General features: G+C 45.3%; 1 protein-coding gene across 1 annotated transcript in view; it reads right to left on the bottom strand.

The window, feature by feature from the left end:
• Positions 1-72: 72 nt before the first annotated feature.
• Positions 73-16,192, bottom strand: part of LOC116967299 (deleted in malignant brain tumors 1 protein-like) — a 92,824-nt gene continuing 76,704 nt past the window's right edge. Inside the window, exon 9 of the mRNA XM_033013798.1 lies at positions 73-457. Coding sequence (XP_032869689.1) covers positions 89-457 — 369 coding nt within the window. The 3' untranslated portion in view covers positions 73-88. The remainder of the gene's footprint in view (positions 458-16,192) is intronic.

Here is a 16,192-nt window from a genome sequence, read left to right as displayed (position 1 = left end):
AAAGTTGATTCCAATTGGGCAGGAATAAAACGGACAGACACTGGATTTAATTTGACACCACTCGCCGCGGGCGGTCAGTCCGAGTCATTTACATCCAGGGCATCCCGGAAATCACCAAACTGCGGAGCAAAGAGAGAAAAAGCTGATGTTTACCTTCGCAGATAACGCCGGCATCCAGGGAGTGTGGAGCGGCATAGTTCCCCCATGACTGTGATCTACACTCCCGCAGAGCGGCCTCGCTCCCGCTGCAGTCAACATTATACGTCACAACGGATCCGGACCCCGGTCCAAAGTGAGCTCCGCGCGGGGCTCCCGTGGCGTCGCCGCAGCCCAGCTCCCGACACACCACCGCCGCGTCCTGCAGGTCCCAGCTGGGATCAGCCACAGTCCCCCAGTTCCCCCTGTAGTGAACCTCCACTCTCCCGGCGCATGGACTGCCCCCGTTCACCAGCCTCAACTTCACGCTTTCTGAAAACAAAAATCAGAAAATAGAAGAACAAACGTTGCCGCCGGTTTGAGCCGCGGGTCAGTCGGCGCCCCGCACACCGCGCTCCCAGCCACCCCTAGCTCCAACCATTCAAAGTCCACATGTACCACGGAATGACCAACGGGAGCGGCAGACCACGAATGAACTGTGAACAATGTCAACAATATGCAGTAAGCTGGTAACCGTCCGGAGAACCGGGATCACCCGGTCATTCTTGGGATGAAAGCGGCGCCCGAGCAGGCAGGGTGAGCTGCGGACACAGAGTGCTGGAGTAACTCAGCGGACACCCACCCATGTTCTCCTGAGATGCTGCCTGTCCAACCCAGTTACTCCAGCACTGTGATTTTTATTATAAACCAGCATCTACAGTTCCTGGTGTCTCCAAGTTCAGCTGCAGGTTCGTTTTCATTCTCGGGAGAGCGGCTGATGAGCTGCGCGGGCCAGTGCCCTGCTGTACTCAAACCTTATGTGACGGGCAATGGAACGCAAACGTGTTAGATGTGTGAAGGCATTCCTGGAATTGGACGACAAAGGTGAAAGATCCGGACTGGGACTCCACAGTGGGATGAGCAGTGGGAACACGCTTGGAACCGGGAACCATGTCAGCAGAGTCGACTCCCCACACTGCGCGCTTCAGGGACATTACTGATCATCACTCCGTCTGCAGACGGCAGTCACCTCGCAAGTAGCCTTAAAGGTCTTCAGTAACAATCAGTCTCAGTAGACGCACTCTTAACGCAGTGAAAGTTAAGCGAGGTTACCTGTAGGGTCCACCTGACAATCCCCGGGGCGGCCTGAAATGAGAAATAAAGAATGAGATTTGGCTGTGTGACGGGTGGAGTGATAGGGTTGGGATGTTGGAGCGAATGGGTCCATGGGGAGGTGGGCATCTCATTAATGAAACCATCACCGGGAAAAGTCCCGACAGTAATCTGAGAGGCAGCGTTCCGAACCGCTACAGAGAATTGTTTCACCTTCCCGCCTGCTTTAAAAAAGCATCTTTAAAAAAGTAACATCTAAAAGTTACTGTAAATGAGTATCAGCAGTCAAAAAATCGTATCCTGTCTCTTTTGTAATGACATGTATTGTTAGATCTACAGAGATCTGGATACAATTTACCGATGTGGTAAATTTGGTCCATGACGGCCAGATTGTCCCATCTAAGCAAGTTCCATTTGCCCACGTTTGGCCCATGTCTCTCTAAAACGTTCCAATGTTTGTACCTGATCACTGAATTTTAAACGCAGTAAGTACCTTAAATACCTGCCCCACCTGCCTCCCCTGGCAGCTTGTTCCATATACCCACCACCCTGTGTCTGGAAAAAACGCCCCTCTGGATCCTTTCCCGTCTCATCTTAAACCTTTAGCCTCTGTTATTTTAATTTCTCCTATCCTGGTTTAAAATATTATGTGCCATTCACCTTATTAATTCCTCTCGTGATTATATGCACCTCCATCGCCCCTTGGTCTCCTGCGCCCCAAGGAATAAAGTCCTAGCTTGCCCAATCTCTCTCTACAGCTCGGATCCATAAGTGCTGGAAACGTTCTTGTAAACCTTCACTGCATTCTTTCCATCTTAATGGCATCCTTCCTACACCAGGGTGACCCTTTAGAACGACAGGGGACAATATACATGGAAAGTTGGCCGTCGGGCCACGACAACTCTCCTATTGCCTCTGGTGAACTATCAGGTTCGGGCACATTTTACGTAGGATTGAAAATACATTGTGTTGCCACTGATATTTCGCATGGGAAAATTCATAATGCAATTAACAGTGATCAACCCAATCCTCATTCCCATAAAAAAATGTTTTCATTTTTTTCAGTTTTCGGTGCATATGACAGTTTTTTTTTTAAACCCACTCTTGAAATAGCTCCTGTCTGTGAGGTTCACACTGTCACGAGTTCAGATTCTCATTTCAATTTTACTTTCCACAGACGATACAAAGTGAACTGACCCGTGTGCCAAACTCGATCATTTTAATTTTCTGCGGACAGCCACTCCTTCATTTCCCCTCCAACAACATTTACAATGATATTCCCTCCGATGCATTTGCAGGATATTTTTTCTGTGTTCAACACTGTCTACCACATGATGGACAAATGACCTGATCCCAGACTACTGAAGATATTCTGCCCCTGATTTCTATACTACTTTCCAGTATCTTAATACAGGTGCGGCGATGCTAATATTTACGACTCTATGACTATTTATTTTCAGATTTGCTTGTGGAGAATGCTTGAATGATATTCCAACGTTACACGTTGGTTGGTTTGTGTCCTGCGTTGTCCAGCAATAACTGGGCACGACTTGCTCCCGCACCTGAGTGCTGTTATCCACTTGGCTCCAGGAACAGATACTGTCTCGCCAGTTGCCATTTTCCTTTAACCGATTTTCAAGAAGTGGGGAAAGTCTATTTACGTTCACAGTTTCAAACCCGCGTTACAATTTGTGAATCTAGATAATGTTATTCAATTCTATGCCTTTCACCGATTGCACAAACTGGGCCCGTGGACAATGCAGTGGGCAATTGATCGCATGCACAATAGGCTCATTAATTTAGCGTTGTATCTCACGAAGTAATAATAATATAAACAGCACAATCGTATCTGACGATTTGGGAATCATTAGGATCATATTTTCTCAGACGTGTGTTACGATTATTCAAGTATTTAATGCACACGGAAGCAGTACCATTACACATCATGTATAAAACACAGTTCCCATTCTAAACTTCTAAGGACAAGGAGGAGACCATTCAGCCCATCGGCTCCATACCAAGCACCGTACAACAGTCTCGTTGATTTAATTTACCCTCTCCTTATTTCCCTTCATTCGGGCCCATCAACACTTCTTTCATCCGTTTGACCATTCTACTCAAGATAATTTACAGTAGGTAATTAAACTACCTAGCAACAAATAATTGGGATGCGCGAAGAAACGCGAGCACCCGGGCAAACGCGCACAGTCACAGGGAAGATGCAAGTGTAATAGCATGTCATACAGCACCGGTGGTAAGGAATGAACCGAGATCGCTACAACTGGGTGGAAGCAGCGGTAGTAAAATTAAATACAGGATACCGATAACGTGCTCCTTCCAACCAGTAGAGCCACTGCAGGCAGCGTCATAGACCCGAGTTCAATGCCGACCTCGGGTGCTGTCAGTGGGGATTTTGTACGTTCTCCTAGTGCCTGTGTGGGTTTCCCCCGCGCGTTCTGTTTTTGTCCTACATTCCAAACCGGGCATTTACCCGCTGTAAATATTCCCTCATGTGCATGAGTGGCAGTATCTTCGGGGAGTTGATGAGAACAAGGAAAAATAAAATAGGATTAATGATGCAATTGGATGTTTGCTGCTCGCCTGAGACTCGGTGGTCAAGGGGTCTTTCCATGTTGTTTGTTTAAACCAGAATCTGCAGTTCCTTCCTACACATTTACTTAGATGCCAACGTGGTGTCAATTACACAGGCTCCAACAATATTCAATGACGTGATGTTATCTTAACGACAAAATCAGAAGAAATGTTGGTGTTTGATTTAGCCAGCGACCAATTTCTGCCGATAATTCACGGATGAATATGTCCTGCTTTTGTTTTCTGATTTGTTTAATGAGGTGGACGGGAATAGAGAAACAACAGCGTAATATGTGCCTGTATTTATCTATAAAGCATCAAATGAGATAAATCTTCAAAACAAAGAAGTAAAACTCTGAAACTCTCAACAGAGAGAAAACAGAGGTGAGTTCTGTACATCAGTCCCAACGTGGACTGTTTTACTTTCCGCAGAAGCTGCGGCCCCGCCGAAGGTTCTGTTTGCGCGTCTCACTGCCTCATTATGTATTTAACACGAGGTATATGTAGGAGATAAAATATCAAGGCGAAATTTGTGACGGAAATCTGCACTGAACTTTTAAGCAAGTGAAAAGCAATTTAAAGAAAATTGCAACATTTCTCTAACTGCGATTCTCCACCTAAACAGAATGGAGAATGCACAAATGCCCCGAGAAATAAACGGGTTGCTACTAATAGCCGGACACGCATAGTGCCAAACTGAAAACTCCATTAATATATAATGTGACACATTTGAAGATCATTGACCACTGTGTGGAAATGTCAGCGTCAATATCCATCGAAGTGAGTGTTCAATGACAAAATTAATGCTAATTTTAACAGTGTTCATTCTACATCAGGATACTTTTAATGACAGAAAATTAATAAAACCTTTCCAACAACACGATACTAACTACATTTTATAAATATGCTCAGTTCACAGTATGACATGGTGGATAAAAAAAAGCTGCAACTGATCACTATCAGCGACAGGAATGTGTGTGCGGCTTCAGTCAGCAACAGCTGCAGCTTTGGATGCTGTTGTTCACCTCAAGGAGTTTATACTCTCTGGACTCCAATGTACTCTGCCCCAACCCCGCCCTATACCTCTGATAAATTCAGATTAATAATCTATTTCTGAATTGCAGTACACAACACCCGAGTCTTGCGGGTGGACTGATCTGTGACTGAAGAAAATTCCAGTGGACGAAATATCACGTTTAAATATTTTCAAAAATCTGAATGGGGAGTTAAATGTGCTCATCTTGGCGACATTATCCAAATATATAGCCTATTCCGACGTAATTGAGCGACTGTTATACAATACAATACAATACAATTTATTGTCATTTGAGCCCCAGTGAGACTCAAACGAAATTTTGTTTCCACAGCCATACAAACAAAGACAATGTCCTACAGACATACACACAATTAAGTTCACACAAACATCCATCACAGTGAACCCACTGTGATGGAGGCAAAGTCTTTTCTCTCCCCTGCTCTCCATGTCTCTCCCGATGTCCAAGCCCCAGGCGGGTGATGATAAGTCCCACGGCCATTTTAGGCCGCGCGGGGCGATTTACGGCCCCGCTCCCGGTCTGAAAGTACAAGGTCGGAGCCCCAGCGTGCGATGGTGAGTCCCACGGCCATGAAGCCGTGCCGGGTGATGTATGACCCCGCTCCAGGTCGTTCCAACCCCGCGACACGGGCTGGAGAAGTCGCGTTGCGGGAGCTCCGGGAAGCGGTCTCTCTCTCTCCCCCCGGACCCGCGAGCTCCCGATGTCCCAGTCCACCGGACCTGCGGCTGCGTTGCTGGAGCCTCCGAGCCCCAGGAGTCGAGTCGCAGCAGCGAGTCACCACCGCTCCCCACGCACCGAGGCCGGCCAGCCCCACGATGGTGAGTAGTCCGCAGCTCCACAGCTCCGCAGACTCCCGAGCCCCCGGGTCGTTCAGGTTGGAGGCCGCTCCACGGTGCTAGGCCCCAACGACAACGGAGACCCGACAGGGAAAAGGTCGGGTCTCCCGTACAGGGAAGAGATTTAAAACGGTTTCCCCCTCCCCCCCCCCCGCCCGCCCCCCACATATACACATTTAAAACCAAGCTTAAAAAAACACAAACACTACATTTAACTAGACAAAAATAAAAAAAAGACAGACAGGCTGTAGGAGCCGCTGCAACGAGTCGCGCCGCCACCAGGAATATACCCCACCAGGAATATACAAGGACTCAAATAGCAAACATTAGAAAATTACTAATTAATTATAGAAAGCAAATAACACACTTCAATATTCCATGCAGCCGTTGTCAAGGTGAATGAGCCTATTTTTTTAATTCACTCTGCTCCTGTGCTCACATTACAAAACACCCAAAGCCCTGACCTGGACAGGTGGAAAATTCACACGTGAAGACATTTTTCATCACTTTAATAGATCATATGTTTTCATCACAACATTTAGAGATACAGACATAAAGGGCTGCAGTAGCCCAGCGGGTCAGGCAGCATCAGTTTGAAGAAGGGGGCCGATTTGAAAGTCACCTATCCATGTTCTCCAGAGATGCTGCCTGACACGATGTGTTATTCCAACAAATTGAGTTATTTTGTAAACCAGCATCTGCATGCTCTCGTGTCTCCATTCGGAGATACATATTTTCTGATCGACATATCAAACAGAGACAAACTGAAGTTAGCTGTTAATAGAAAATGCAGGACGTGGAGCAAGTGGAAGCAAACTGTAAAAAAGTATCGGCATTTCATCAAACGCAACTGAATATTCTGCAGAAAATTCAATATAGGCGAATCGATTTCACAAGAAAGGAGATGTAAAGTTTGCCGAAAGTCTACTCGACCAGGCAATGCGCATTTCCCTTTGATGGAGTTTATAACATAAACCTTAACCAAAACCGTGAACATTGAGAAACTATACGATCGACTGAACGTGACACTAAATAGAATCGTTAATGAGGTGGACGGGGATTGAGACACAACAGCTGAATAAATGCCTGAATTTATCTAGAAAGCAGCAAATGGGAGAAATCTTCAAAACAGAGGTAAAACTCTGAAACACTCAGTACCTGTGTAAAGAGAAACAAAGGTGATTTGTTCTCTGCTGTTCTTTCCACAAATTCTGTCCATCAGTCCCAAAGTGGACTATTATACATTCCTCAGCAGCTGCTGCCCCGCCGAAGGTTCTGTTTACACGTCTCTCTCCATCTCCCTCTCTCTCTGTCTCTCTCTCTGTCTGTCTGTGTGTGTCTCTCTCTCTCATTGAGCATTTAACACGAGACACATGAATGAGATAAAACATCAAGCTGAATTTTGTCACGGAAATCTGCACTAAACTTTCAAGCTGAATCGAAGAAGTGTTCTGTTTATACGTCTCTCTCTCTCTCTCTCTCTCTCTCTCTCTCCTCTCTCTCTCTCTCTCTCTCTCTCTCTCTCTCTCTCTCTATCTCTCTCTCTCTCTCTCTCTCTCTCTCTCTCTCTCTCTCTCTCTCTCTCTCTCTCTCTCTCTCTCTCTCTCTCTCTCTCTCTCTCTCTCTCTCTCTCTCTCTCTCTCTTTCTCTCTCTCTCTCTCTCTCTCTTTCTCTCTCTCTCTCTCTCCTCTCTAATTGTGCATTTAACACATTAAACTTTCAAGCTGAATCGAAGAAGTGAATTTGCAACATCTCACAAATTGCGATTCTCCACATAAACAAAATGGAGAATGCAAAAACGCCCCGAGCAAAATGAGTTGCTACTTATCGCCGCACACACACAGGGGCAAACTGAAAACTCAGTTTAATATATAATGTCATACATTTGAAGATAATTGTAGGCAAATTAAACTCTACCGCTGTGTGGAAATGTCGGTGTCAATATCCTTCCTTGTGAGTGATTACGATCAATGACAAAATGAATGTTAATTTTAACAGTGTTCATTCTACATCGGTGTGCCTTCTAATGATGTAAAATTAATAAAATCTTTCCAACAACACGATATTAACTGCAATTTATAAATTTGCTCCGCTCACTCTGTGGACAAAAAATCTGCAACTGATCACTATCAGCGACAGGAATCTGTGTGCGGCTTCAGTCAGCAACAGCTGCAGCTTTGAATGCTGTTGTTCACCTCAAGGAGTTTATACTCTCCGGACTCCGATGTACTCAGTCCCAACAGTGACCGCTCTATATCTCTGATCAATTCAGATTAATAATCTATTTCTGAATTGCAGTACACAAGACCCGAGTCTTGCGGGTGGACTGATCTGTGACTGAAGAGAATTCCCGAAGATGAAATTCCACGTTTAAATCTGTTTGACAAAATCGGAATGGGACGCTAAATGTGTTAATCTCGGCGACATTATCCAAACACACACTGTTCCGGCAGAAGTCAGCAACTAGTTACCAAATGGCTCAGTTAGAAAATATTAAAAAATAATGAATTATTTATAAACATAATTGCCACACTTGAATAGGCCACTTCTCCCGTCATAAATTTCTCATCTCTGCTCCTGTGCTCTCATTATGAAAACACACAAACCCCTGATCTGGACAGGTGGGCATTTCACACGTGGCAGAAATTTATCATCAATTTAATAAATCACTATTTTTTCATCACAACATTTAGTGATAAGCCACAACGTGCTGGAGTGACTCAGTGGATCAGGCAGCAACAGTTTGAAGAAGGGTCCCGACCCGAAATGTCATCTATCCAAATTCTCCAGAGACGCTGCCTGACCCGCTGTGTTATTCCAGCAAATTGTGTCTTTGTTCGTAAAGCAGCATCTGCAGGCCCTTGTGTCTCCATTCAGAGAATATATATTTTCTACTATCCACAGTCCATACACCACAACGTTCAATTATGTAGCTATTAAGATACGGGAATATAGGGTATAATAATAAATATCATGTTAATTGATCACCGAATACTTTCAACATTCTCAATGAACTCACAGTTCCAAATCTGCAATACAACCAAAGTCAAGAAGGACCGCAGCATTCTCCCAGCGGCCAATTGCAGCGATGACACCAGGACTTCAACTGAACACCCACTACGGACATAGAAAGGTCTCTCCAAAATCTTCTGACACACTAACGTACCTGAGAGTTAATTCTTTGATAACAGTTTTCATAGTAAATGATGTTTTGCTCCAAACAACCAATAGATTTTGAACGAAGTAAGGCGTGAACTGCAGTCTGCTCGAATGCACCAATGAGAAAGAACCTGCCCATTAATGGGTTTATCCCATCCATTTTATTTCTTTCGCCTTCTCTTGAGAAACCAATGAAGGGATTAAAAGTAACATTAACACATTTGCAGATGACACAAAGCTGGGTGGTAGTGTGGACTGTGAGGAGGATGCTATGAGATTGCAGGGTGACTTGGTCAGGTTGGGTGAGTGGGCAGATGCATGGCAGATGCAGTTTAATGTGGATAAATGTGAGGTTATCCACTTAGGTGGCAAAAACAGGAAGGCAGATTATTATCTGAATGGTGTCAAGTTGGGAAAAGGGGAAGCGCAACTTGATTTTGGGCTCTTTGTTCATTCGTCACTGAAGTAAGCATGCAGGTACAGCAGGCAGTGAAGAAAGCGGATGGCATGTTGGCCTTCATAACAAGAGGAGTTGAGTATTGGAGCAAAGAGGTCGTTCTGCAGTTGTACAGGGCCCTAGTGAGACCACACCAGGAGTATTGTCTGCAGTTTTCTGGACAAATCTGTGTAAAGACATTCTTGCTATTGAGGGAGTGCAGCGTAGGTTCACGAGGTTATCTCCTGGGATGGCAGACTGTCATATGTTGATAGAATGGAGCGGCTGGGCTTGTATACTCTGGAATTTAGAGGGTGAGAGGTGATCTTATTGAAACAGAAAAGATTATTAAGGGTTTGGACACACTAGAGGCAGGAAACGTGTTCCCGATGTTGGGGGAGTCCAGAACCAGGGGCCACAGTTTAAGAATATAGGGTAAGCCATTAGCCGACTGAAAATACCACACCATGCCAAATGCAGTTTTAATTCATTTTTATAATAATAATAATGTTTTGTTTATAGGGACAGTGCATATTAATGAACATTTGCATGTAAATATGCGAGATTGTAGCCAATCAGTAGCTAATTTCCGTCTCTAGTCCCAGGCAAAGGTAGGTGAAGTGTCTTGCCCAAGGACACAACGACAGTACACACTCCAAGCAGGATTCGAACCGGCCACCTTCAGGTTGCCAGCCAAACACTTAGCCCATTGCGTCATCTATTGTACCCTGTATCACAGTCTCCAGTGTAGAAGAGAACAAAAATACTTCATACTCTCATGTTTTTATGTTCATGTCATAGGAGCAGAATTAGGCCTTTGGCCCATCCTGGCCACTCACTCATCTCCCTGCTGCCTTCAGGTAGAAAGTACAGGAGCCTGAAGTCTACAACGTCCAGGTTCATGAACAGCTTCTTCCCCACAGCCATCAGACTATTAAACTCAACTGTAACAAATCTCTGAACATTAATAGACCATTATCTGTTTATTTGCACTTTATCTGCTTATTTATTGATGTGTGTATATATTTATATAATGGTATATGGACTCACTGATATGTTCTGTATTCATGCCTACTATGTTCTGTTGTGCTGAAGCAGAGATAGAATTTCATTGTCCTATCTGGGACACATGACAATAAACTATCTTGACTTGACTTGACTTGACAGTCAGTAAAACTTCCAACCTGTCCAAGTCCTTCTGCAGACTTCCTGCTTCCTCTACATTAGCTACTCCTCCACCTATCTTTGTATCATCTGGAAACGGCCAAATTTCCATCAATTTCCTCATCCAAATCATTGATAAACTATGTGAAGGGTAGCGGCCTCAACCCCGACCCCAACAGAACACCACTAGTCACCAGTAGCCTATGAGAAAAAGTCACTTTTTCCCACTCTCGGCCTTCTGCCATTCAGCCAACCTGCTATCCATGCAGGTATCTTCCCTCTAATACCTTGCACTCTCATCTTGTTTAGCAGCATCACATGGGGCAAGTTCTCCATCTGTCATAGAGGCATACAGCATGGAAACAGGCTCAACAGCCCCAATTGTCCATGCTCACCAAATTGCCCCATCTAAGCTAGTCTCATTTGCACACATTTGACCCATATGGCTCAAACCTTTCCTTTCATTTATCTCTCCATGGGTCTTTTAAATGCTGTAATAGTACCTGCCACAGCTACTGTACCTCCTCTGGCAGCTCGTACCAGAAAACCCACCATACTCTGAGTAAAAAAGTTGTCCCTTGGATTTCTAATGAATTTTCCCCTGTCACCTTAAACCTTTGTCATCTGGTTATTGATTTCCCTACCCTAGATTGTGCATTAATGGGAAGGGCGGTGTGTCAGATTGTGGGGAGGGTGGGGGCGTAGGGTGGGTCAGGTACTGTGTGGGGGGGAGGGGCAAGTACTGTGTGTGGGGGAGAGGCATGTGTTGTGTGTGTGTGGGGGTGGGGGTGGGAAGGTGGGGGCAAGTTGATTACGAGAATAACGTAAACTTGTGTGTGAGTCTTGTGAATGTTTTTTTCTTTCTTGGGTGAGTTCAGCGCAGGTGGCAGGTAAATTGGTTCAATACTCGTCAATCAGGATGTAGGAAGGTAGGAAAACTGCTGGTGACTGTGACGATTATACCTGTAGTTATTGTGTCCAGGTACAGCTTGTTAAGGACTGTGTTAGCAAGCAAAACATGCATATGGATGACCTTTGGACTATCCAGTAGAATGAGAGCTTCTTTGATAAAGATGTGCAGTGAAGTTACAGTATAATTCCCATGGTCCAGGAAGAGAGAAGGTGGGTGAGCATGAGAAAAGGAAATAGACAGGGAGTGCAGGTGACCTCTGTGGATCACCTTATATAGTGTAAACCCACCCATATAGTAGAGCCAACCTGCTTGCCTGGATATTTGTTCCCTTCCAGTTCAGGTGCAACTCATCCTTCTTGTACACATCTGGATCAATTGGCCAGGTGGGCGGAAGAATGGTTGATGGAATTTAATACTGAGAAGTGTGAGGTGTTGCATTTTGGGATGTCGAACAAGGGTAGGACCTACACAGTAAATGGTAGGCCTCTGGGTAGTGTTGTAGAGCAGAGGGATCTAGGAGTACATGTGCACGGTTCCTTGAAGGTTGACTCGCAGGTAGGTAGGGTGGTCAAAAACGCTTTTGGCACTTTGGCCTTCATCAGTCGGAGTATAGAGTATAGAAGTTGGGAGGTCATATTGCAGTGTATAAGATGTTGGTGAGACCACATTTAGAATATTGTGTTCAGTTCTGGGCACCATGTTATAGGAAAGATAATGTCAAGCTTGAATAGATTCACAAAATATTTACGAGGACGTTGCCAGGACTGGAGGGTGCGAGCTATAGAGGGAGGTTTAGTAGGGTAATCTTATAGAGGTGTACACAATCATGAGAGGAATAGATCAGGAGATGCACTGTCTCTTGCCCAGAGTATGGGAATCGTGGACCAGATGTCATAGGTTCAAGGTGAAGGGGAAAAGATTTAGACAGGTACATGGATAAGACAGGTTTGGAGGGAGATAGACCAAGCGCAAGCAAGTGGGACTAGTGTAGCTGGGACATTTTTGGCCAGGGTGGGCAAGTTGGGCCGAAGGGCCTGTGTCCACACTGTATCACTGTATGGCTCTATGACTCTATGTAACCATATAGGTTGATGGCAGAGCTGTAGAAATTTTCTACATAGATTTCAGAAAGGCATTTGACGAGGTTCCGCATGGTAGGCTGTTCTGGAAGGTTAGATTGCATGGGATCCAAAGATAGCTAATGGCCTGGATAGAAAACTGTTTTCATGGCAGGAAACAGAGGGTGATGGTGGAACATTGTTTTTTGGAATTGAGGACTCTAAGTAGTGAAGTGCCTCAAGGATTGGTGCTGGATCCACTGCTGTTTGTGGTTTACATCAACAATTTGGATGTGAACCTACAAGGCATGGTAAGTAAATTTGCAGATTACATTAAAGTGGCTGGTATTGTAGACAGTGAAAATAGTTGTCAAAAAGTGCAGCAGGACCTTGATCAGTTGGCAAGGGGGCAGAATAATCATTAATAGAGTTGAATGCAGATAAATGTGAGGTACAGCATTTCGGGAACTCGAATCTGGGCGGGAACTTCACTATAAATATCAGGACTGGGGAGATTTGCAGAACAGAGATCTCAGAATGCAGGTGAATAGTTCATTGAAATTGGTAGCACAGGTTGATAAGCTGGGCAAAAAGGATTTTGGCCCTTTGGCCTTCATCAATCAGGATTTTGTGGGTAGAAGTTTGGATGCACAGGGTGATGCCGGGATCGACCAGAGCTCCAGCAGCGGCGGGACAGCGCTGATACATCGCGGGCTGGCGATGCCTTACCGGGGATCGCCGTCTGGAGCCCGCGGCACCGACATCCTGGAGCTGTGGTTCGCGGAGCTCCCAACGCGGGCGGCGCTGACAAACATCGTGGGGTCCTGCGACTCTGCCCGGCTCGGCCTGCGGACTCGGGAGCTGCGGACTCCGGTGGGAGGCGGCTGATCGGGAGGTCCGGGCCGCTGAGGAGGATTTTCACCGTCGGGGTTCGGCGTCGGCGTTCCATCAGCCCGGCGAGAGGGCCTGAGCATCAGGCCGCCCGGGGTGGCGACTGCGGGTGCTCGGAAGGCCCCGACCACGGGTGAACATCTGGGAAGATCGGAGGGGAGGCTGGCTGGACTATGGTGCCTTCCTCACCTTGGTGCCACTGTGTTATGTTGTGTTGTGGACTTTCTGTGTTTGTGCTTTTCTTTTTTTAATTCAATTTTTTTAATTCAATTTTATTTTTAATATGTTTTATTATTTATTATTTATTTATTTTTATGATACTGCCTGTAAGGAAAATTCATTTCGTTGTCTCTAATTGAGACAATGACAATAAATTTGAATACAAAAATGTTACAACTGTACAAGGTACTAGTGAGGCCACAGTTGTAGTATTGTGATCAGAGTTGGTCACCCAGCTATAGAAGGTGTTGTTAAACTAGAAATAATGTAGAGATTTACCTGAACAAGGATGTTGTCAGGTCTTGAGGGACTGAGCTATAAGGACTGGTTGGGCAGGCTTGGACTGTATTCTGTGGAGAGTGCATGGATGTGAGGTGATATTATAGAGTTGTATATGATCATGAGGGGATAGGATGGATAGTCTATTACCCAGAGTAGGGGAATCATGAACCAGAGAATTAGGTTGAAGGTGAGAGGGCTATATGTATGTATTTATGTATGCACTTAATCTATGAACCAATGTTGTATAACGTTAATACCTCCACCAATGTAAATCACTTTGGCCAATGAGAGTTGTTTTTTAAATGTGCTATAGAAATAAAAGTGACTTGACTTGAAGGGGAACGTTTTCCAAACACAGGGTGATGGGTACAAGAGATGAGCAGCCGGTGGAGGTACTGTAATTGAGGCAGAAACAATAACATTTAAAAGACATACGCACAGGTACATGGAAAGGAAAATTTAAGAGGGATATGGGCCAAACATGGCCAGGTGTAGATGTGGCACCTTGGTTGTCATGGGCCAGCTGGGTCAAAGGGCCTGTTTCTTTGCTGTATGACTCGGAGATACTCTAAGACTCCCCACCTTGTAGCTGTGACCTCTAGTGTTCGACATTTCCACCTTTGGATAAAAGGTTCTGACCATCTACCCTATCCATGCCTCTCATAATTTTGTTTACTTCTATCAAGTCTCCCCTCAACCTTTGACATTCCAACGAAGCAAATTCAAGTAATTGAAACCCTGACAACTGGCAACTGGAAAGTCCTTTCACCAGAGAGAGTGCAGTCCTGACCTCCCATCTGCCACATTGGAGACCTTTGAACTATCTTTAATAAACATTATCAGACTTTTTCTTGCACTGAATGTTGCCCCCTTTATCTTGCACCTCTACACAGTGGATACCATGATTGTAATCATGTATAGTTTTTCCGTTGACTGGATGGCATGCAACAAAAAGCTTTTCACTGTTCCTGAGTGTATGTAACAATAATAAACTAAACTAAACTAATCAGGTAGCATTCTGGGAAACCTCCTCTGCACCCTCTCGAAAACCTCCACATCTTATGAACTGTTTTTCCGGTAGTGGGGCGACCAGAACTGCAGGCAATACTTCGAATGTAGCCTAACCAAAGTCCTATACAGCTGCATCGTGACTCCCAGACTCTTATATTCAATCCCCATCGCAATGCAGGCAAGCACACAATTTATCTCCTTTACCACCTTATCTACTTCTGCTGCCACCTTCTGTAAACAATGAAATTGGACTCCAAGATCCCTCTGCACACCAATGCTTTTACGGGTCTTGCCATTAACTGCATATCCTCTTCTTACATTTGATCCCGCTCTGTCTTCTGGCAGCATTCCTCACTATCGGCAACTCCACCAATATTAGTATAGTCAACAAACATTCTCAACAACCCATCTACATCTGGTCATTTATATATTGTGACAACATGTCCACTTTAAGGTCCGCTCCGATTCCCAGCCACGGGCAAATGAGCAACAGTTGGATCTGATTAATGGTTATTGAACCAATTCATCTGATCCTTGTCCTTATAAATCCTGGGGGGGGGGGGGGGGGGGGGGGAGGGAGGTGGAAGAGGAATGATCTTGTTTTGTGAAATAAAGCCCATTTTGTGAGTTCACCTTACTGTGTGTTCCAGTGTGTTAATTGCTGATGTGGTGTCATGACCAATGTCACATTGGTGGAGAATGTGGGCATGAATACTGGGTCCTGAGGGACTGACTGGCATTTATCTGAGACCAGCATTGAATAAGAGTGAGTTGCCTGAGAACTACAGCAGCAACCCAAGAGTAGACTCATAACAGAATCACTGCTGCTTTGTGCCAGTGAAGGATCATTGCCCTGGGGTGCATGTGCAAGCATGCCTAAGCATTTTTAAACACATTTCAACTGACTGCTGAGAGGGAAGGATGGGGGTGTCAGGAATTGGATGCACATCTTGGCTCCATACCTGAGTGGGCAGGCTTATTTATCACCTACTGTTCAATGACTACAGACTGTGATGCCACCAAGACAGAGGTACTGCAATGTGTTGGCCTCTCCCTCGTGGTCATGGCACAATTCCATGACTGGAAATACCACCCCAACAAACCTCCCTGACCTGAGCTGCCCCAACTAAGGAGTCTCGCCACTTGCTGGCTCCAGCCCGACCGGCATAACTGTGAGGAAGTTGCGGAGCTGTGGACCAGGGTGCAGTGGTACCTTAGGCCGCCCAAACGAATGTGGAAATTATTGAATGTGCTGAAGGAACCCAAACTGTACAAGCCATCGCTTGGGGCCCTGCATGGGCAATAGCCCCTCTCAACACTAGAGGGAG

Source organism: Amblyraja radiata, chromosome 39, assembly GCF_010909765.2.
Source record: "Amblyraja radiata isolate CabotCenter1 chromosome 39, sAmbRad1.1.pri, whole genome shotgun sequence".
Lineage (NCBI taxonomy): Eukaryota > Metazoa > Chordata > Chondrichthyes > Rajiformes > Rajidae > Amblyraja > Amblyraja radiata.
The sequence above is the reverse complement of the archived record's forward strand: the minus strand, read 5'-3'. Positions and strand labels throughout refer to the sequence as shown.